This window comes from Podarcis tiliguerta (assembly GCF_965153285.1).
Source record: "Podarcis tiliguerta genome assembly, chromosome: 14".
Classification (NCBI taxonomy): Eukaryota; Metazoa; Chordata; class Lepidosauria; order Squamata; family Lacertidae; genus Podarcis; species Podarcis tiliguerta.
In genome coordinates, this window is record NC_139547.1 from 36489200 (window position 1) to 36512076 (window position 22877).

General features: G+C 45.5%; 1 protein-coding gene across 2 annotated transcripts in view; it reads right to left on the reverse strand.

The window, feature by feature from the left end:
- The window catches only part of ABCA3 (ATP binding cassette subfamily A member 3), a 72317-nt gene that overhangs the window by 30093 nt on the left and 19347 nt on the right, over positions 1 to 22877 (reverse strand). For both annotated transcript variants that reach the window (XM_083412398.1, XM_083412399.1), the window contains exons 2-10: positions 22540 to 22633; positions 18874 to 19132; positions 18407 to 18534; positions 17146 to 17311; positions 11967 to 12226; positions 11169 to 11285; positions 10896 to 11016; positions 5650 to 5823; positions 794 to 975 (exon numbers count right to left, since the gene is read on the reverse strand). In XM_083412398.1, coding sequence (XP_083268524.1) covers positions 794 to 975; positions 5650 to 5823; positions 10896 to 11016; positions 11169 to 11285; positions 11967 to 12226; positions 17146 to 17311; positions 18407 to 18534; positions 18874 to 19132; positions 22540 to 22593 — 1461 coding nt within the window. In that variant the 5' untranslated portion in view covers positions 22594 to 22633. The remainder of the gene's footprint in view (positions 1 to 793; positions 976 to 5649; positions 5824 to 10895; positions 11017 to 11168; positions 11286 to 11966; positions 12227 to 17145; positions 17312 to 18406; positions 18535 to 18873; positions 19133 to 22539; positions 22634 to 22877) is intronic.

Genomic DNA, 22877 nt, shown 5'->3' on the forward strand with positions numbered 1-22877 from the left:
GGTGCTTCCTCAGACTGCTCCACAGGGGCCTGGGAAGCATCCCCTAGCCAGCCCCAGAGGCACCATTTGCCTGGGGAGCTTAAAACCAGGGTTGCTGCAACAAACAGCTGTGCAAGTCTCTGGGAGGCAGAGACGCAAGAGGGCATAAGAGGAGGGAAGGAAGGAAAGAGGGACAGAGGTCATTGTTGTCCACAGCACCCCCAACCATCATTCATGGCACCCTAGGGTGCCACAGCACACTGGTTGAAAGCCACTGGCCTAAAACAATGGCCTGGCTCACAAGCCACGCTGGACCAAACCAAGTCCCGGCATAAAAATGGCCATGTACTTCCTAGAAGAGGAGATCACAGTTGCTTTGCTCCTCTGCCTGTCATTCCTCTGCTTGTTTGGTTTAGCCTGCCATTCAATCCCAGAATCATGGTTTGGCTCTCTGGACAAATCATGAGCTGTAAATCATAAAAGAAACCTTGGTGGCAGCTTATGGCTAGTCCAGAGATAGTAAAATCAGGTGTCCAGGTTTGGGTGACAAACCATGTTTTCCTGCATGTGTCCTCACAGCGTCAAACCCCACCACAAACGTTCCATTTCTCAGTTCCACAACTTGTTCTTTTTCTGTGTTCCTGAGAATCGTCGCAGCATACCCTCAGCACTGGACTCTTCCCCGTTACTAAGCTCCAGATGTTTTCAATTACCACGTGCAAGTTGTTGTCCAAAGCAACTGGAGGGAGCAGGTTGGCAAAGGCTAGGCTACACAACAGCTGGTCCTTGGGAGAGAGATCAGCACAGGACTCACCATCAAGAAGAAGTACCAGGGCTGTGGGATACCATACTCTCCTGGGAAGACGGCCTCCACATACCAGGCCACCAAGCCATACAGCACCGAGTCCAGGAGTAGCATCCCTAGGACGTGAGCCACAGTGAAGTTATCGTCCACGCTGACTGGTTTCAGAAGGTCCCTCCACTGCACCCCAGTGCCTAGAAAACAGAATAATAATAATAATAATAATAATAATAATAATAATAATAATAATTTATACCCCACCCATCTGGCTGGGCTTCCCCAGCCACTCTGGGCGGCTTCCAACAAAATATTAAAATACAGTAATGCATCAAACATTAAAAGCTTCCCTAAACATGGCTGCCTTCAGATGTCTTCTAAAAGTCTGGTAGTAGTTGTTCACTTTGACATCTGGTGGGAGGGCATTCCACAGGGCGGGTGCCACTACCGAGAAGGCCCTCTGTCTGGTTCCCTGTAACTTGGCTTCTCGCAGTGAGGGAACCTCCAGAAGGCCCTCAGCACTGGACCTCAGTGTCCAGGCAAAACGATGGGGGTGGAGACACTCCTTCAGATATACTGGACCAAGGCCACTTAGGGCTTTAAAGGTCAGCACCAACACTTTGAATTGTGCTCCGAAATGTACTGGGAGTCAATGCAGGTCTCTCAAGTGTTATGTGGTCTTGGCATCCAAGTTCTGTTTTGCATCCAGCAGCGCAAAGTGAAAGCAGGCGGCTAATACATTACTGAGACCTGAAAGGTGAGGCGCCAGGGTGGGGAACAAGACATCCCTTTCTTCTGACCCTCTCCTCCCGAATTAGGGATCCCAAAGTTGTTTTTGCTTTAAATACTTAATGCTACATCCTTGTGGAGGATATTTACTAGCCGGTTTGGAGTATACAAGAAATATTTCAACACAACAAAAAATTCTGAGTGTCCGAACCACATTGCATGCACTATCTTGGGTAGTTTTACAACAAGATAGTCCAGTATGATGGTGGATTAAGAACTTACGAATATGAAAATAGCCTGCTGGATCAGGCCAATTACCCATCTAGTCCAGCACCCTGTTCTCACAGTGGCCAAACAGAAGCTTGTGAGAAACCAGCAAGCAGGATTCAAGCACAGGAGCCCTCTCCCTTCCAGTAAGAGGGTAAAGGGACCACTGACCATTAGGTCCAGTCGCGGACGACTCTGGGGTTGCGGCGCTCATCTCGCTTTATTAGCCGAGGGAGCCAGTGTACAGCTTCCGGGTCATGTGGCCAGCATGACTAAGCTGCTTCTGGCGAACCAGAGCAGCACACGGAAATGCCGTTTACCTTCCCGCCAGAGCGGTACCTATTTATCTACTTGCACTTTGAGGTGCTTTCGAACTGTTAGGTTGGCAGGAGCAGGGACCAAGCAATGGGAGCTCACCCTGTCGCAGGGATTCGAACCGCTGACCTTCTGATTGGCAAGTCCTAGGCTCTGTGGTTTAACCCACAGTGCCACCCACGTCCCTCTCCCCTCCTGTAGTTTCCAGCAAATGGTATTCAGAAGCATTTCTGCCTCCAACCGTGGAAACAGTGCACAGACTTCATGATTATTGCAGATAAGGACCTGAGACAGGGTGGGTGGCTAAGGAGAAGATGGGGACAAAGCTAGGATTAGTTGCCATGGGCTCTGTCTCCACCTGCTGTTGAGCTCCTTGCCTTCTGCCCTGCCACTCCCAATGGACACCAGCCGCCACTGATTGTGGTGGATACTTGCAGACCTGATTGACTCTCCCTTGATCCTTCACACTCCAACATCTGCCTACGAGAGAGCCTCCAGGCCATCGCCTTACTTACTTCAAGTCCCTTCTCAAAAACAGTTCTTCCAGGAATCGTTCAGACAAGGGGCAGTCAACATGGTGACCTCTCATCAGCCCTGACCATCAACCATGCTGGCGGGAGTGGGTGGGGATTTGAACCCTGGTCTCGCAGGTCCTAGCCTGACACTTTAATCACCACAATGTCACATTCCTCTCTGCCCCCACACCTGACATCACTTGCGACATCAGGTGCTGAGCAGATGGCCATGGTTTTGAGGAAATGGCTGCACCAGCTAAACTTCTTTCCCTGTTTATCCCTGTCTCCATTATTCCTCCCTGTACTTTCCCTGTACGTGTTTTAGACTGGAAACCTCTTGGACTAGATACCTATCAAACCTGTTCTTTGCAGAGCACCATGTGAGGCAGTAAACTGCGGGAGGCAGCGGAAGACAGGAGTGCCTGGCGTGCTCTGGTCTATAGGGTCACAAAGAGTTGGACACGACTAAACAACAACAACAATGTACACAGAATACGCTTATAAATAAAAAAATATTTTAGCCCACTCTAGCCCAATGGTTGCCATTAATTTGATTTTGAATTGATTTTAGAATGAATTGATTTTAGAATGTATTTCAATTAACTGATTGTGATTTTATATAAACTGTGTTATTTTTACTGTTGTTAGCCGTTCTGAGCCCGGCTTCGGCTGGGGAGGGCAGGATATAAATAAAATTTTACTATTATTAATTATTATTATTATTATATGCTGCACTTTTGTTTGTTTGTGGTTTTTTCCAGGAGAAAGAAAGAAAAATTGAAGAAATATTCAGCCCGCTTTTAATTCCAGCCAGAGCTGGAACAACAAGAGTATTGCAGCTGAACAAACATTTACCAGTTGCTCAATAACCAGCTGGTAAGTCATGTGAGTTGGTCTCACACTGACTCCTGCTTGCAAGAGATACAGCAACAGATACAGAGCCCAGCCCAGGACAAACCTATGGCTGCCTGTCTCCTGATGATAGTTAGGCAATTCACACCGTGGGTGAATACATTCTTTCACAGAGTACTAATCTCACCACCCTCTTTTTGGAGCTAATCACGACCAACGCAGCAAACAATCAACATTTCCTGCCATTCTGTTATGGTACAATCTGCATTAATACAATTAAATTCCAACTTTCCTCCAAGGATCAAGATTACTGCTCCAAGGGGACACCCAGTGAGCGACATAGCTTAGTGGGGATTCGAACCCCGGCTTCCCAGGGTCCTGGGCCAGAGTTCTAACCACTACACCACACTGGTTGCTGCAACCCATGCCATGCCATAAAGATATAAGAAGAGCTTGATGGATCAGCCTAATGGCCCATCTAGTCCAGCATTCTGTTCTTGCAGCGGCCAGCCAGATGTCTGTGGGAACCTGAGCACAAGAGCACTTTCCTTTCCTGTGGTTTCCAGCAACTGGCATTCAGAAGAATTGCCTACAGCGGAGTAGGGCTGGCCGATATCAGCCTTTCAGCATCACAGTATATCACCAACCAAACATCACGGTCTGGCGATGTTCAAAAACAAGCTGCATTGGCCTCAGCAACTAGCAAAACTGACTGGAAAACTTAAGAGGAATGTCAAACCAAAAGGTATTTAGGGAATGGAAAATATATAAAGAATACTTGAAAATGTACTGTACGAACTTGCAGAAATAGAGTGATACTGATAACCAAGAATTGTTCAACATGTAATAGTGGATTATCTATCTATATGCAAAATAAAATAATGTGAATCTGTGCAAGGAATACAGATAACATAAGTAGTATAATGAGAATTATTGGAAGTTACATGTTTTAATTTGTTATGAAAGTGTAATATATTGCATTTGCTTATGTTTGTTTTTCTAACTTTCCTTACTTTATTGTTTTTATTCATTTGTATCGTCTTTTGTACTATATGTTATATATATTTGTCTATGTGAAAATTATTAAAGATTTTCAAAAGAAAAAAAGGAAAGAAATTGCTGCAGCTCTCACCGTGGGAGCTGAGGAGGGTTCATCCCAGCGCCTAGCGGGCTGGGACAAGGCAGCTTGTTTGTACAGCTCACCTGGGGCACGGGACGGCTCCCAATTCCCAGCTCAGTCATCCCCGGTGCTCTCCCCGCTCACGGATGAGTAGGGAGAGCAGCGGGGCTCCTTTGGGCAGCTCTGCCAGTGATGGGGAGGGCTCCCCATCCCCAGCTGAGTCATCCCTGGTGCTTCCCCCACCCCCCGCTTGCACAGGAACCAGCGCTGGACTGGGGGATCCTTTAACTGCTCAGCTGAGGGGAGCAGCAACCACACACTCCTCAGCTAGGCAGTTAAAAGATGCAGAGGAACAAGCTGTTATCGGTGCCTCGCCAATGAAGCTTTTTTCTCCTTCTGCGCAGTATGAGGGCAGAGTGTGATGGCAACACTCGCTGGAAGACGTACAGGGGTACCTCGGGTTACAGACGCTTCAGGTTACAGACGCTTCAGGTTACAGACTCCACTAACCCAGAAATAGTACCTCGGGTTAAGAACTTTGCTTCAGGATGAGAACAGAAATTGCACAGCGGCAGCAGGAGGCCCCATTAGCTAAAGTGGTGCTTCAGGTTAAGAACAGTTTCAGGTTAAGAACGGACCTCCAGAATGAATTAAGTTCTTAACCCGAGGTACCACTGTAGCTAGCAGAGGGACTCGGAAGTGGTGGCGGTTTCACCAGCAATATACCACTGAGTGAAGCTGACATCATGGTCTACTCCTTGTACCAATCCTGGGTGATATATTGACCAGTCCTACTGTCAGAGCACTGCCATCACGGCTAGTAGCCATCTATAGTCTTATCCTCCATGAACTAGCCCAATCTTTTTTAAGAACCACCCAAGTTGGCAGCCACATTGCCTCCTGTGCGGCAGAGTTCCATAGTTTAACAATGGGCTCTGTGCATTCCTGCACGTACACAAAGAGCAAAAGCAGCTCGACTGTTTCTGCCAAAGGAGGATTTGCATCCACAAAAACTGGCAGCCAGCCAAGAGGGTGGGACTCTCGCCTGGCCAGAAGCATCCTAGCCAACTCACCTTTCCCTTCGAACATGCCGATCAACTGCGCTCCCATAGCCATGGCGACGTTGGAAATGAGGCATGACGAAAGCTTCTGGTTGTGTGTCATCGTGTCGTAGCGTGGGGAGATGAAGAAGTATGGAATGTAGGAGAAGAAGTAGAGGAAGCCCCCAGCAGCTGCCGCCACGTTTGCTGGGAATGCAAACAAGAGAGACAATATTCAGAGAAAATAACGGCAACAGCAAGGATTCATGTGCACTAACAAATTCAATAGGAACTCTTTGTTTCGAGGAAACCCAACTTGTGGCATCAAAACCAGTGTATGAAGGGGGGGGGGGGAAAGAGGGTCATGTGGTCCTGACACCTATTTTCCTAGACTCCTTAAACTGTGGAGCAAAATGCAATATGAAGGGGGACCTGCAAAAAACATTTGCAGCATGGAGTGCTCCTGCTCAGGACCCCAGCAAGATAATACCCTTTTCCTGGACACTCCATTGCAGTCTCCTTTTCCTTCCCTGTTTCCCCAAAACAGTCAGTCAGCATTCTGTGTACACTGAGCATGCTCATTATTCCTATATGTGGTTCCAACCCCCTGCGCCAGACTTATACTGTATGTCTAAATCTTTTTTTAAAAAAAGAAATATATATATGTATACAGTGGTACCTCGGGTTACATATGCTTCAGGTTACAGACTCCGCTAACCCAGAAATAGTACCTCGGGTTAAGAACTTTGCTTCAGGATGAGAACAGAAATTGTGCTCCGGCGGCATGGCGGCAGCAGGAGGCCCCATTAGCTAAAGTGGTGCTTCAGTTTAAGAACAGTTTCAGGTTAAGAACGGACCTCCGGAACGAATTAAGTACTTAACCCGAGGTACCACTGTATATGGCGTCTATAAACCCTTTCCAGGAGTGTATCACTTCAGACTGCAGGTGGGGCAGTCTGAACATGATCTGAACACTCCGCCAAGTTAAAACACACATACACACAACTCTCTGCATTTGGAAAGCTAGCACATAAAGAAGAAGGTAAGCTCAAACTCTTCTCCTTGACATACTGTATTTTTTGCTCTATAAGACTCACTTTTTCCCTCCTAAAAAGTAAGGGGAAATGTGTGTGCGTCTTATGGAGAGAATGCAGGCTGCACAGCTATCCCAGAAGCCAGAAGAGCAAGAGGGATTGCTGCTTTCACTGTGCAGCGATTCCTCTTGCTGTTCTGGCTTCTGAGATTCAGAATATTTTTTTTCTTGTTTTCCTCCTCCAAAAACTAGGTGCGTCTTGTGGTCTGGTGCGTCTTATAGAGCGAAAAATACGGTACTCACATTCCATATGCAGGGAAACTTTTGACTGGATGCATGCTTGACACACATTCTATCACTGTTTATATAATAAGTAACAGTGTTTTTATTTGTTAACTTTTTCATTTGTTAAAAATGAACAAAGCGCAATTAAAATTGGCATTGCTTTTGTGATTTGATGTGCAATGTTTTCTACTAAGAAGAAAGCGTTGTTAATGCACAATGGCGGGTACATTAAACTTGTAAACCTCAAATGAATTACTGTCTGCTTGGCTGGAAGGTTTCAGCATAAAAAGCATCAAAATGAAAAACTCTTGCATGGGTGGGCTGAGCAAGGGTCTGCGTCTGCATTCCCACAGCGACAAACCTGTTCACTGTGCTTAGTCACATCCCGCCTCTTCCAGAGAGTGAATTACAGGCGCAACTCTGGAAACCAGGGGCAAACAAGATTTTCAAGTTTTACTGTTGCAGTGACACACTAGACCTGGCTGTTTTTCACTCTGCAATCTGTTCCTAGCATAGTCACTGCTTAGGCCTCAAATTCCTGGAGTTGCTTTTGACATGTAAACATTGCAATCCATTAAACTGCCAAAGGTGGGGTGTGGGGTGGGGTGTTGCTGCTGGCACCTTCAACAGGGACTAGCTGCATTTGCAGCTGATTCCAGTGGGATTTCCAGGTACCGGGTGCAAATCCTGATTTAGCAGGGACCGGCTGCACTCAGAAAAAGGACACCTACCAAATCAGGAGCCTCGTCAGGCCTAATTAGGCTCATGGGCTAGCAGTGGTGTAGCGTGGGGGGTGCAGGGGGGGCCAGCCGCACCGGGCGCAACATCTGGGGGGGGGGCGCGCTCACACTCGCAGTTCTCTGCCCCTACCTGGCTCACTCACTCTCTCTCACTGCAGTGCTGGCTGTGCGAATCCGATCCGAGCCGCTGGGTCGCCGCCCACTGTGGAGGGGAGGGTGCCAGGCGTGCGGTGCGGAGAGAGAGCGAGGGACTACCTGGGGGAGGGACAGTGCAGCGGGGGGGGGGGGTGCAAATTACTTGCCTTGCCCTGGGTGCTGACAACCCACGCTACGCCACTGTGGGCTAGAAGTCCCCAGCGCCGCATTAAAGTGAGCCATCCTTTCCCAGGGTTGGCTTGCAGCATTACAATAAAATTTGTTGTGCTGAAAGTTCTGGTTTTCTTACTCCCTACATATAATTGCATCTCCTCCCCTTACAACTTGTGCTTTAAAGCTGTGATCCAATTAATACCATAAGCATGCCATGGGAGGGGGGGCAGGGAGAACAAAGCTCAAAGCCCTCTGATGTTTCCACAGGCAGCTGCTTCAAATGCTGAAGAGGCAAGCCACATTTCATTTCAGATTTGAAAGTGGAAAGGTGGCTTGCCTCTTCCGAATGCAGTGGCTGAGTCAAAGAAACCTCTTGCTCTTTGGCATCTTCCTGTGCGATGAGGTCTTGGGGCTAGTTGAAAACACACCAGGGACTAGCGATGGTTCCCAGGGCAGCACTTACGAATTCGTCTGAAAGGAAGCCATGTACAGCTCCTCTTCCTTGGTATTCTCCACCCATGCACCCCACTTCAGAATAATAAATAATAATAATAATAATAATAATAATAATAATAATAATAATAATAAATTTATTAATATAATTTATACTAAATTTAAAATAAATAATTTATTATTTATACCCTGCCCATCTAGCTGGGTTTCCCCAGCCACTCTGGGCAGCTTCCAACAAAATATTAAAATACAATAGTCAATTTTAAAAACAATGTAAGTTAAATCTGGCATACTTTGCAATGCTCAAATCTAGCAATGCCATCATCTCAGGGACCATTCCACACCCTGTTTTTTGGCACACTGCAGGAAAAAAACCATTGATGGCAGTGGGGATGCATAATGTTGCAAAGGAAGGAAATTCAGTATTATCAGCTACTGTGGGAAACAGAATACTGTACTGGACTAGCTAAGCCTTTGGTCTGACCTACAGGGCTCCTTTCTTATGCTTTATTTAGGGGAAGAAAGCTGAGCCTACTATTCAGCAGTACAGTAGCAAATACTATACGTGCATGGATATTATTGAGACCTCCCAGTTCATTCATTCACTTCTACCCCAATATGTGAGGGCAGTGAAGCAAAAAGGCATCAAGGGACACTGCTCTGATACTTGAAATAGCAACTTGATCTTCACAAATGAGCAGGGGAAGATTTTGCAGTCCCAGTGGCAACAAGCACTATCAACTACAAATCGAGCTGCCATAGGAACCATGGCTAAGTTACATGCAATGGGTAACCCAACCTACTTCCCCCCTGCCTGGGACAATCCTGTATCTTGAGCGGGCCAAAGCAGTAGAAGAAAAAGGCATGTGTTTTTAGGTTTGCAAAGAGGCAGTCCACACCCCTGGGGAATTTCCACTCAGCTGCTCGTCTGTTATCAGCTATCATGCACATCACTGATGCTCCTGTATAGCCTCATAATTAACATTTCAAATCCAGAATATGACGAGACAAAGTGCCACCAGCTTCCTGGCCTTATGATCACCCTGGGAAACTAGGAGGGGGAAATTGCCAGGCCAAAAGCAAAGCAAAGCAAAGCAAAACAAAACATGGCTTCTTGTACTTTCAACTTGGAAGCAATAAAGCTGTGGAATGCCGCACCAGGGGGCTGAATAAACAGGAGTTAACTGCCTCTGCAACTTAAGAGCACAGTCCTACCCATATCTGCTCAGAAGTAAGTCCTACGGGATTCATTTCAGATTGCCTACAGATAAGTGAGGTTAAGCTTGTGGCCGACTCTCTGTGGATTGCAAGAGGACATCCTATCGTTGGGCTAAAAACAAACAAGGGATGAGCATGTGCTTCCGTTCCTCCCCACAACCTTGGGCCAAGAAAGGAACCATCATGTGAGCCCCAGAATTTGTTCTGAGTACCAGAGCTGAACTGAACTCAAAGCCCTTCCAAGCAAAAATCCATGGCTGGCCAGCCTGTCCTTCCCATCGTCTTAGCTTACTTCATCTCACTAGTATCATAGCAGTCAACTTTTCCCTTTTCTTGAGAGGAATCCTATTCGGAATAAGGGAATTTCCCTTAAAAAAAAGGGAAACGTTGACAGCTATGACTAGTATAATTTGCAGTCATTTCCTTTCAAAACTACTTATTATCCTTAGACATCGCAGTATAAGAAGAAATCACAGCCAAGCTATAAAATGCAAATCAAATAGCTGAAAACCATAAAAACCAACAGGAAATGGGACCAAAAAAAACCCGACAGGTGAGATTATTACACATTACAGCTGATAACAATTTGCATTCCCTTGGCGGCACAACAAATAAACTGACATTAGCCTGTCTTGCTAACTGGACAAGAGAGTCAACCAAGGTCAATCAAATTGTTGCCAGGATGGTGGATGTCTCCCAGTATCAGATGTTGATGTACACAAAATAAAAAGGGTGCCCAGACTGCACCGTGGTTCATAGGGTTTGATTTGCATTTCGTGATTCTTATATTATTGGTAACCTTCTCTAACAGGGCAATAATCCAGCATCTGTCATACCATTTATCAACAGAAATTTCATTATCCGCTTTCTAGTAATGTGAAATTGCGAGCTTAGCAGCCATTAACATAATATGAATGTGATCTTTATTGGGTAGGGCTTCATTAGGGAGGTCCATTTTCTTGCTGCCATTCTTGGAATATTTCCCAATCTCCTCCAGGTCCCCTTGTTTATCTGCTTCGAAGCACAAAGGGATCTGCCAACAGATCTGGATCCACTTTCTGCCTTCCACTGACCAAAAGCAAGGCCTGAAAGGCAACAAGCTTTTCAGCAAACTTGGCAACAAACTTTTCAAACATGGGCTAAGCAGCAGCCAGCAGATTCTGCCAGCCTGAGAGAAGTGGTTGTGCAAATCAGTCACTCTTTCATCCTGATGGACAAACAGCCAAGGACACTTTGCTTACCTTTGGAGAAGAAGGTGCTGACCATGAAGCTGAAGGAGATGGATGCAATGGAGAAGACTGTCAAGAAGGTAAACACCAGAGTGGGGTCACTGTTTGTGAGCACCGCTCCCTGTTTGCTCACCTGTAAAAATCAATACCCTGCGGTTAGTCCCGTTATCTACTCAGAACTCAGCAGCAACATAAAGACTAAAGAAACCTTGAAAATGGAAGGCAGAGTGTGCTGCCAACCCTGATGTGTGTGTTAAGTTTCAATGCCAGCTGGGAGATGCTCACCTTTACGCAGAAGAGGATGGTGACAAAGAAGTTGGAGACCAAAAGGAAGAGGAAGAACATGAGGAACCAGGCACTCCAGTGCAGCCAGTTACTGAGGCCCATCATTCGCATGTACTCCTGAGGATGCAAAAATTCAGCATTGGGTTCTTCTAACATTGACTCCTTCCCAACATTATTCATCCCTTCAATCCCATAGCCAGTTTCTCCCTTCCAAGGAGCAGTTATGAACATTTACAGTTCTTTTCAACAGATAAGGGCAATCAGCAAACACTGGACACGTTCTTCTGTCCAAGTTTGTCTTTTCTAATCTTTCAAAACCAGCCGTACCCCTTCAGTTCCATGCAAAAGATCGGTCAATATAGATTGCTATTCAGTTTTCCTGCTCGCTGTAAGATCACTTACTGTTTCCAAAACATATGCAGGCAAGAAGCGAGCAGCTACCTGCCTTTTTATATGAAATATGACTTCTTTAAAAGTATAGTGCAGATGGGACCTCAATCTTTTTCCAAAAAATGGATGGAAGCCAAGGGTGGTATCCAACTAAGTCCTACTCAGAGTATACACACTGAAATTAATGAGCATGACTAACTCAGGTCCAGTGGGTTTACTCTGAGTAGGACCTAGCTGGAACCAACCCTATGATTCTCCAGGGATAATAAATTCTGGGATTACATTCCCAAAGTCAATAGGAGTTTGGTGCAACTGCAAATTCAGTTATATACACGGCAGATGCAGAAATCCACACAGACAGCCTTGCTGCCTAGCCTGGACTGTAAGAAGCACTTATCGCTGCATTACCTTCAGCTTCTTCTCTTTCTCATGCACCACAGCACGGACTATGTTGAGCGAGGTATAGGTGAAGCTCAGCATGAGCAGCAGGGGAAGCTGGTTCTGAATGGCCAGCACAAAGAGGTCATTGACGTAGGGTGGGTAGGGGAAACGGCGAATGACCACCATGAACCTTTCCAGCAGACTTTCCGCAGAAGTGTTGGTGTGGGACTGCAGGATTGCCATGTCCACAGCATGCTGCACTGCCAGGAAGCCTTCTCGGTAATACCCTATGGAAGCAAGAGGAAGGGGTCAGAAAGGACATCACAGAAGTTGTCTGATACTGAGGCCACATTCACACCACAAATCACTATCATACCACTTTAAGCAGTCATGGCTCTTCCCTCCAACCCCCCCCCCCAATAATTCTGGGAGCCACAACTTGTTAAGGGTGCTAAGAGTCCTCCAGAGACCCCAGAGTGGTTCTACAGCCAATCCCTCTTCACTGTGAAATCTGGGAACTGTACTAACTCAGTGAGGGGAATAAGGGTCTCTTAACATCTCTCATCACTGCTCAGTGGTGCAGTCACCTCAGGTGGCAGGCTGGGGACAGCCGCGGGGGGCAAGTCAGGGCCCACAGGAAGGCACTGCTTGCTGCCTCCTGCACTTCTTTTTCTTCTCCTCCTCTTCCTCCCCCTGCCTGTTCCTCTCCAGCCTCCTTTCTGCCCCCCTCCAGGCCTGGATTAAAACAGCTGGAGGCCCAGGGCTAGGAGGTCTTCTGATTATGAGAAATAAAACCTAGTTCTCTTCTTTATCTGCTCAATGGAAGTAGAACGTTGCTGAATTTTTGGCATTGATTAAATTGTTTACACATTTATAACCTTTAATAATTTTACAGAAGTATGGAATTAATGAAGAACAGAACATGCATAGGGGAATCATACCTATACTATAACATTTCACTATATACAAAGTCAGAACAGTTTCCTTCGAGCTCTTTTTGACGCAAACTTCTCCATTATATCATTAAAATCAGGAAGTCACAGTTTATCATTTTCTAGGCAGTAGAATGCTTAGATCAGACAACCATTCTGTTTGTAACCATTGAATACAAGAACAATCTGAAAATTGCTTTCACATTTGGAAAAGTAGTCCAAATTTTCTCCTGAAATATTATTTGAGATATATCATGGTGGCTTTTCAGCATGAGCCTGTACAGCTGTGAGTGCAAAAGGTCATCTTTGGATACTCTTGCACCAACATCTCAATGCCATTGTGAATCTGTTCCTTGGTTGCTTGCAGTTTCAACAAAAATGAAAAATTGCCAGCCACACTCCTATTCACTTCTGCCTAGATTGGCTTCAAGAGCATCCATGACAGGGATAAATGAATTTACCCTAAACTTATCTCTTGGAGAAAGTTCATCTGGGACTATGGGTGCTGTCCCATCATTAGGTTCCCCTCCTACTTTCTGCCTTCTTTTGAAAGTTTTGTACTCTACATCCGGTACAGTAAATTTTGCTTGCTATTCATTCTCATCACAATTTGCCAAATAACTCCCTGAGGTATGTGCCGCCAAGTAATCTTGCTATGCTTTGATTCACTCTTTGAGTGTTGATGAGAGCATTTGACCACACTTGCTTGCTTAAGTGTGTTAGCATAGAGTTCATATGGTTTTTAGAGTTTGCACAAGATAAGCCTGATGCCAATCAACAAATCCAGTAGAAGCTAAAGCTGTAGCTGAGAAAGTTTTACTAGAGAAAAGTGTGCACACCAAATTTTCCCCGGTCTCCTGCAGTGACCTCAGGCCGAGAAGGAGGGGAAGGAGGCGGCGCCATTTTCTTTTTTGCCTCAAGCAGCAAAACATCCTGGGCTGGCCCTACTCATCATCCTAAACAAATTACAGTTCCCAGAATTCTCTGGGGGAAGCGAAGGCTGTTTAAAATGGTATCATAGTGTTTGGGTCCTGCCTGATCGTTTCCCACAGGCATCTGGGAGAAGGGGGTGCTAGACTAGATAGGCCATTGGCTTGACCTAGCCAGCTCTTATTATGTTCTTACAATACAGAACTGTTCCATAAACAAATCAAAATGAATGCTCAATAAAAATGAGATATAATCTAATCCCTGCATAAACTTCGTGTAAGCAAATCAGGATGAGTGCTGAATAAACAGGTTACAGGGAGGTCAGAGCCTCTCAAAAAATGACCAGGCTCCCATGCCTTGTCTAATTAACTGACTTATTTTAACTGTGGGGCTATCTTCCTCCATTCCCTTCCTCTTGCCTTTGCTTCACATGTCTTACACTACAATCCTGCAGGCAAGATAGTGCAATTATTGTTAGTAATCAACAAGGAAGGCTAAGTTATAGTAGGATGTTCGGACTCTAATAAAATATGGGAATTTATTTAAAACAAGCAACAAGGCTTCAGCCCAAACAAAGCCTGTAAATCAAGCAAATGCATCTCACATGGCAAACATTTGCATAACTTCTTATGCCAGTTACTGAAGTTCAGTGTGGAATTACAGGCCTCTCCTAGCCGCTCCCACAGTTTAAGGCCTATTAGTTCCAGCACTCTCTATGATCTCTACTCACCATTATAATTACATACTCAATCGCCAACCTAGTATTTTATTACAACAACAAAGTAATGTCTCACCATTTACATCACCTCAACAGTTTATACTATTGGTGGTATATAAATAATTCTGCAAATGCATACATACATGCGGACATGAGACTTAAAAGGTCACATCCACACCAATGCATTTAAAGCACATTTAACACACATTTAAAGTGCATAGCTTCCCCCAAGGAATCCTGGGAACTGTAGTTTACTCATCCCAGAGCTGCAATTCCCAGCACCCTCAACAAACTACAGTTTCTAGGGTTTGTCTGGGGAAGCCTTGGGTGTTAAATGTGCTTTAAACGTATCATGTGAGTGTGATCAAAAGCTGCAGTGTGCTCTCTGGGATCCTCAAACTTCTTGGAAACCTAAATTCCTACAAGTTAGAATCACAGCTGAGATATTATCTGTAAGCTGCCTTGAGTCCATGCCAGGGAAAAGGGCAGGGTATAAATCAATATCACCATCATCATCATCTCTGTATTTTCTTTCCAAGCCCCCTATCCTACCACCCCCATAAATTCCCTTCTATTGTTGAAATGACATATCCATGCAGTTTGCAGCTAGACCTAAGATGTGCATTTAAGCCGCCAAATGTCATTGTGTCTTTGCAGCAGAAGAATTTCACCAACCCTGTTCCAATTAGGAGATGACTAACACGAAAACATGCCAAGCCTAGGTGCCGGCAGTTCTGCCAACTCTCTGCAACTGCAGCCATTTGTTAAGCTGCTAATTAAATGCATTCCACCGCTCACTCCTCCAGCGTAAGTGAGCCAAGGAGACAATGAAAGTGGGTTCGAGAGAGAGGCAGGCGATGCACACAGCTTGTCCTTTAAATGATAAACAAGCAGGCAGCTGGAAACGAGACCTCCTGCTTCTCACAGCCTGTGCTGGCCAGCGATGCCCTAGTTTTGTGCCGGTGCCTGCCACCAGAGGCTTCGTGGAGCAGCGTGGCTGTGTGTGTGCAATGCAGAGTGGGCCTGCTTTTAAGCAGTTTCTAGTTGCTTTGGAAAAAAACAGCCATTTATGGATTGTGTATTTACCCCAAAAGCCTTGCTTGCCATCTGATGAGGGGAGCCCTCACCCACATCTATAGCCACACAGTTCATTAAGTTAACAGCACAATTTGTTCTAGGAAGATCATACATCAGCTATGACAGCTGAATGCAAATTCAATTATTATTTTTTTAAGAAGGGGGCATTATATTTTTATCTTTCCTCCAAGGATCTCAGGATGGCTGCGAGATTCTACTCACCTCCATTTTGTCTTCACAACCACAACAGCAAGAGTGGAGAACTGGTGACCTTCCAGGCATTTGCTGGACTACAGCCCCCATCAGCCCTGACCAAGGGCTAAGGGAGCAGGAGTCCATCTACATTTGCAGGGCCACAGACTCCCCAGTGGGAGCTGGTGCCCACTGGAACTCGTAGGGCAGGAGGCAAGGAGACTCACTTTGGGTGGAGTCAGAGTCAATGATAGGTGGAACCAATTCTAGTTTTGTCTCCATCCTCCTAGCTACTGAGCTCTACAAAGCCAGGTGGCAATAATACAGTAAAATTGGGGACGTATTGCAGAACAATTCAATGTATTAGTACAGTGGTACCTCGGGTTGTGGGACGCGGGTGGCACTGTGGGTTAAACCACAGAGCCTAGGACTTGCTGATCAGAAGGTCGGCGGTTTGAATCCCCACAACGGGGTGAGCTCCCGTTGCTCGGTCCCTGCTCCTGCCAACCTAGCAGTTCGAAAGCACCTCAAAGTGCAAGTAGATAAATAGGGACCGCTCCAGCGGGAAGGTAAATGGCATTTCCGTGCGCTGCTTTGGTTCGCCAGAAGCGGCTTAGTCATGCTGGCCACATGACCCGGAAGCTGTACGCCGGCTCCCTTGGCCAATAAAGCGAGATGAGCACCGCAACCCCAGAGTCGGTCACGACTGGACCTAATGGTCAGGGGTCCCTTTACCTTGGGTTACATATGCTTCAGGTTACATACACTTCAGGTTACAGACTCGGCTAATCCAGAAATAGTGCTTCAGGTTAAGAACTTTGCTTCAGGATGAGAACAGGAATCGCGCAGTGGTGGCAGTGGGAGGCACCATTAGCTAAAGTGGTGTCTCAGGTTAAGAACAGTTTCAGGTTAAGAACAGACCTCCAGAACGAATTAAGTACTTAACCCGAGGTACCACTGTATTAGCATGCAAGGTCCTAAATGGCCTCAGATGCAAGAACCTAAAGTAACACCTTCTTCAATAAAAACCGCAGAACAGAATACATACACACAGAAAATCAGCCTGGTAGATCCTCTTGGGGAGGGACCGTTGTTCATGTCACAGATAACTTTCTTTGCACACAAGACGTCCCAGGTGTCATACTTGCCGTCTCCAGTTTAAAATGTACTAGGCGGCATGGAATATGAGAAGCCTCTGCCTGAGACTCTCCTGAGCTACTGCCAGTCAGGGGGTGGCTGTGCTAATCTATGGTGCTCAAAGAGTCTGACCTGGTCTAAGGCAGCTTCTTCTGTTCCTGTGCCCTGATGCCCATGTGGTTAACTTTCCCCATGAACTCGCAGCCCAGACATTACTCACCTGGTGTCCCTCCATCGTGCAAGTTGGGTTCTCTGGGTCCTGGTAACTGGAACAGCGGGAAGAGGTAGCTGGTGTGCCAGTCACGGTCCAGGTTAGGGTTCAGGCCTGTCTGCTCACTCCGAGGGGCATTCCTAGGGCTGTATTTGAAACGCAGGCGGTAACTCACCTGCAAGAGGAATTAAAAATTTAAAAACCCACATAACAATATAGAAAAACTGGCAAAAGCTAATCTCCCAGCAAACAAATCAAAATGATTACTCATAGCAGTAGAAACTTGGTTCCCGAGTGGCTTAGTTGCTGAACAAGCGGCTCCTGAACGCCGCAAACCTGGAAGTAAGTGTTCTGGTTTTCGAACGTTTTTCAGAAGCTGAACGTCTGACGCAGCTTCTATTTGAGTGCAGGAAGCTCCTGCAGCCAATCAGGAGCTGTGCCTTGGTTTTCAAATGGTTTTGGGAGTCGAACAGACTCCTGGAATGAATTAAGTTCGACAACCAAGGTACCACTATAAATAGCCAACATCATCTGACCTCCCTGCAACAAAGCAAAATGAATGCTCACTATAACAGGATGTCTGGAAGCACCTGCTAATTAACTGTGCATTAATAGCTGCCACTCAAAGCAATGACAAACCTAGACAGCATCTTAAAAAGTAGAGACATCACCTTGCCAACAAAGGTCCATATAGTAAAAGCTATGGTTTTCCCAGTAGTGATGTATGGAAGTGAGAGCTGGACCATAAAGAAGGCTGATTGCCGAAGAATTGATGCTTTTGAATTATGGTGCTGGAGGAGACTCTTGAGAGTCCCATGGACCCGCAAGAAGAACAAACCTATCCATTCTTAAGGAAATCAGCCCTGAGTGCTCACTGGAAGGACAGATCATGAAGCTGAGGCTCCAATACTTTGGCCACCTCATGAGAAGAGAAGACTCCCTGGAAAAGACCCTGATGTTGGGAAAGATGGAGGGAACAAGGAGAAGGGGACGACAGAGGACGAGATGGTTGGACAGCGTTCTCGAAGCTACAAACATGAGTCTAACCAAACTGCGGGAGGCAGTGGAAGACAGGAGTGCCTGGCGTGGTCCATGGGGTCACGAAGAGTCGGACACGACTAAACGACTAAACAACAACAATAGCTGCCACTCACTGGCCAAGTTAAATTTTCCAAGATGGCTCCCAGCCACACATGCCCACAAAAGTCCCCCACCCCTGCTTCATCAACTTGAGGAACCCTGGGTGAAACCTGCCCCCGTAACTCCTTACCTGCAGTGGCAGGGGCTCTTGACTGTGAGCTAAGAGGTGTTCGAAGACAATGCCAGCCAGAACATTGCCAGAGCGGTTGTCAAACCTGATGTAGTCTTCAAAGGCTTTCTCAGAAGGGAAGCCTCGAACTGCAAGGAAAACGAAACATACACAATGAGTGTGTGAGGTGGGGAACAGGAGCAGCATTCATTCAAGAAGTGGTGACTGGTGTCTATGGGTTTTTGTAGGGAGGAAGGCAGAGAGTCCAACAGCAGGTGCAGCCAGATCCAGTGACAAGCAGAGACAGCTAATTCCAGACTTTTCCCCATCCAGTGGCAACTGGTGCCCATTGGGACTGGTTGAGCAGAAGATAAGGAGCCCAACAGTAGGCGGAGCCAAAGCCAAAGACGAAGAAAGAACACCAAGGGGACATTATGCTACAGAGGAGCAAACATTTGCACATGCAGACAACCTGCCTAGTTCCTGACCTTTGGTATTGATTTCCAGTGCCTTCGCCACAGTCTCCACAATGTTCTTCACAGCCGTGTTGTTAACAGGAACATAGGCAAGCTCCAAGTTGTATGGGTGCCAATGAGGGGAAACAGGAAGCTTAGACACCAGAAGGCTGTGATAGGTGGTAGCATTCGGGTGGTCAACAGCCTGTACTCTGTGACGGAGGGCAATGAGGATGGCAGCAAACAACAATGGCAGGCAGATCTCTATGATCGTGACCAAAATCTGTCGCTTCTGCAAAACAAACCAGGTATATGTGTTTAGCTTGGCTTGGAAACCTTTCCCCTGGGTGGGAAATGGCGGCAAGTGTAGATCAGGTGTTGCTATCCATGCTGCACCCCCAGCAAGTTACTCTTTGCTGCTGCTAGAACTTAAGAATTGACATGCTGAACCATCAACAAGGGTCTGTCTGCTAGCAGCCGACATGAGAACAGGCCTTCTCAGTGCTGGCCCCCTGCTTATGGAATGCTCTCCCCGGGAAGGCACATCTGACACCATTGTTGCCTATCTTTAGGTGCCAGTTCAAAATGTTTCTTTTTATGCCTTTGTTGTTGGCATTCGTCTTTAATTATCTATTGCGCCCTTCAGTGGGCGGGACGTTTTAGGCCTCCTTTTTTTTATAAAATTGAATGTGTTTTTAGCTTTAAGCGTGTTTTAGTTCTATGTTGCTTTTATTGTATGTGCTATTTTTTTGTAAATCACTTTGAGTTACATTTTGTAAAAAAAAGTGACCAAGTTCATTAATTAAAAATATGAATAACGATGACAACAACACAACTTTCTGCTTCTACAGTAAATTACTTGCCAACTTACTGAACTATTTCTAAAAAGCAATTCCAGGGCACTGAATTTTCATCTTAGTCATTTCTCTTTCATCCCTGTAATCAAGTGAGATCAGGACCGTGTCCAAGGGATCAACTCTAGATCAAGTCCAAAGAGCACTGCAGCATCTTTGGGACCAATAACCTTTTCAGATAATGGCCGCATTCAGCTTAATAAACTGAGATATGGGGATGACTTGCTCCTCTGCATGTAGCCATTTCGTGCCTCCTTTGAGCTAGCAAACAAAGCACAGAGAACCAGTCTCTGCTCATGCGCCTTTACAGCAACTGCAGATAGAACTTGCCAAGGCATCTAGATCTTCACCCATGGAGAAGAGCTGCCAATCCAGTCATAGTGCTGTAGACAAGCGATCAGGAGTGACCACAGCTTTTGTAATTGCCTTACATATGTATTACTACACTCTACATATATTACTACACTCTACACAAGACTTTGCAAGCAGATCAAGTTACATGGCAGATACAAGGAGGCCAAGAAATTGGGCTCTGGGGGTGGAGTTGGTTTGGATGAAAAAGGTGGGTGGAATGGGTGGATGTTTCGGAAAGACATTTATTCATTAAGTAAAGTACAGGCAGTCTCCGCAATCTCCAAAACAAAAACAAACAAAAATGATAATGGTTAAGCAATGAATTGCCAAGGAAATTCATAAAGCATTTAAACCATTTGCCTATTCCTCCTCTTTGCTGGGTCTATCAATGTGCAGTGTACATAGGATTTCTTGTACCTATCAGAGTGGGCTAGGAATCCCATACATTCACATAACGTGCTGGGATCAAGCGGAACCTTTTCCTCTGCAGTCATAATGCAATTCTCTCACCTGTGGCTTGAATCAGGATAAATCACAGGGACACACTATTTGAGCCAGTTACCTAACCAATGTCAGGATGTCAGTGTATTGTGGGATTGGTGCATGAAGCATTCTCCCCCCTCCCCTTGCAGCATCCAAATGATGCTGACAGCATCAAAATGCCCCCCCAATGAATCAGAATTTACCCTTTCCAAGGAAAATCCAATAAGTTCAAGAAACTTGTTTGCCAGTAACTTGTTTGCAATAGGTGAATGACTTATTTGAAGTATTAAACCCTTGCCTGGAGGTGCCTTCTGTGAATGGTCATTGCTTATTATGTAATTGTTACTGTCAAACTTCAGTCTTAATAATCTGAATTGTTGGTACTCTAGGGTTTGGCAGATTTCCCTCCTTGACAAGAGCGCTCATAAACTAAAAGTATCCAAATGGCAGAACTCAAATGAACCTCCCCCCACCCCATATGGCATGACATTATTTCTTATACAAAAACTGAGCAACATACTCTAGTATATATATAAATGTCTGGCTCATCTATGACTTTACAGAACCTTTATTCTCAATGATGGAATTCACAGGTGGAGAATACATTGATTTTTACATATCTTTATTATTTGTGAAGGGAATATTCGTACGAGTTAATATTTTATTATCCCTTTGGAGATATCCCTTTGTACTTTTGCCCTTCCTGGTTTTGACACTTTATGGTTGACATTTCTCTCCCTCTCCCAAGCATATGTATTTATACTAGTAACACAGGAAAATGCTTCATGCATTGGGTAATTTGAGCTATTCTCCACTAATTTTGTTAAATGTGCCACAAGATTGTTGTTTACACCAGCGGCTCCCAAACTTTTCCCCCCACCTGAAAATTCCTGAGGGTCTTGATGGAACACGGAATAATTTTTCTGCCTGTTGTAGCAACTGTAATGCATTGTGCTAGATATGCTGTATGATTTTTAATTGCATTTTTATGGATGCCCGCCTATGGTTTGGGAGGCCTTGGTTTATGCTACCTTTGTTTCATATGCAGTGTACAATCATTGTTGGGGGGAAGTCACAGCTCTGGAGTAGAGCACATGCTTTGATGCGGAAGGCTCCATATCCCATCCTGAGCATCTCCACTGAAAAGGATTTCAAGCAGCAGAGCTTGGAAAGGTTGCACACAACCCTTCAGAAGCTTTGCCAGTCCCCTGGTCAAGGGGGATTGATGGTCAAGATGGACTTGGTATAAAACCAGCCTTCTATGCAAACTGACCTCTGATAAAGTGCAGATGAAGCAGCTGAGTTGCGCAACCAACACACTGATACACAACTGTAGGCCACCACCTTATGACCTAGTGGGCTCTTTGATTCGCAATGGAAGATCCATTTACACCTGACAGGTGCAATAAGAGAGAGACTAAAGGTGATTAAACTTGGCAAGGGATCATAGGATTAGTCCATGCCCAAAATCTCAAGTAAGCATCTTTCAATCCAGCCCGCAGGGACGTATCAACGTTTAATGCAAAGCAAAACAAACACACCTTAGTTAGATATGTTTGCATTGCCCAAGTCTTGTACGAGCTACACAGGAATAAACACTTTCCTTCCTAGCTGTTCGCATTGGTTATTTGCTTTGCTTTGCTCTTGAAATAATGCCTTGTTGAAATTTTATTATTTCATTTTATCGCTAGATCAAGATGGCGAACAATTCCCTAAGTGGTTTAACAGTCAATCCCTCTTCCCAATGAACTCTGAAAACTGTAGCTCTATGAGGGGAATAGGGGTCTCCTAACAACTCTCAGCAGCCTTAACAAACTACACTTCCCAGGAAGCAACGACTACTTGGTTGCAAGTGGTATGTCACAGCTTTAAATATATGTACTGTATAGTGCAGATGGGGCCTTAAAGCGAGGTACACTGGGAGCAAGAATGCAGAGGTCTGACCTCCACATCTCTGTTCTCCATTTCCACCCTCTTGCCCATGTTGTACGACTCTCTGTAATCTTACCTGCAAGATGTAATTCTTCCAGAGAAGAAGCCCAAACTGCCGTAGCAGAACCATCTTTCACTTCGGAAGGGAGGAGCCACAAGCTTCCAGGACTCTGAGGAAGAAAATGATTTGAGCTTTCAGTTAATCATGCAAAGCAAATTCACAACCAGACAGTGATCTTATAGAGGGACCTACTCCAAGAAGTGTTCTGCTGTCTCCTGTGTTGGAAGAAATGGGCAAAATTACAAAACAAAGAGTTGCATGTCTCAAGAAGAGCCTAGGATTAGAGATGGAAAATACTCTAGATACTACACTTGATCTTAGCCAAAAGAACTGGAAAATATTGTAGAAGTCAT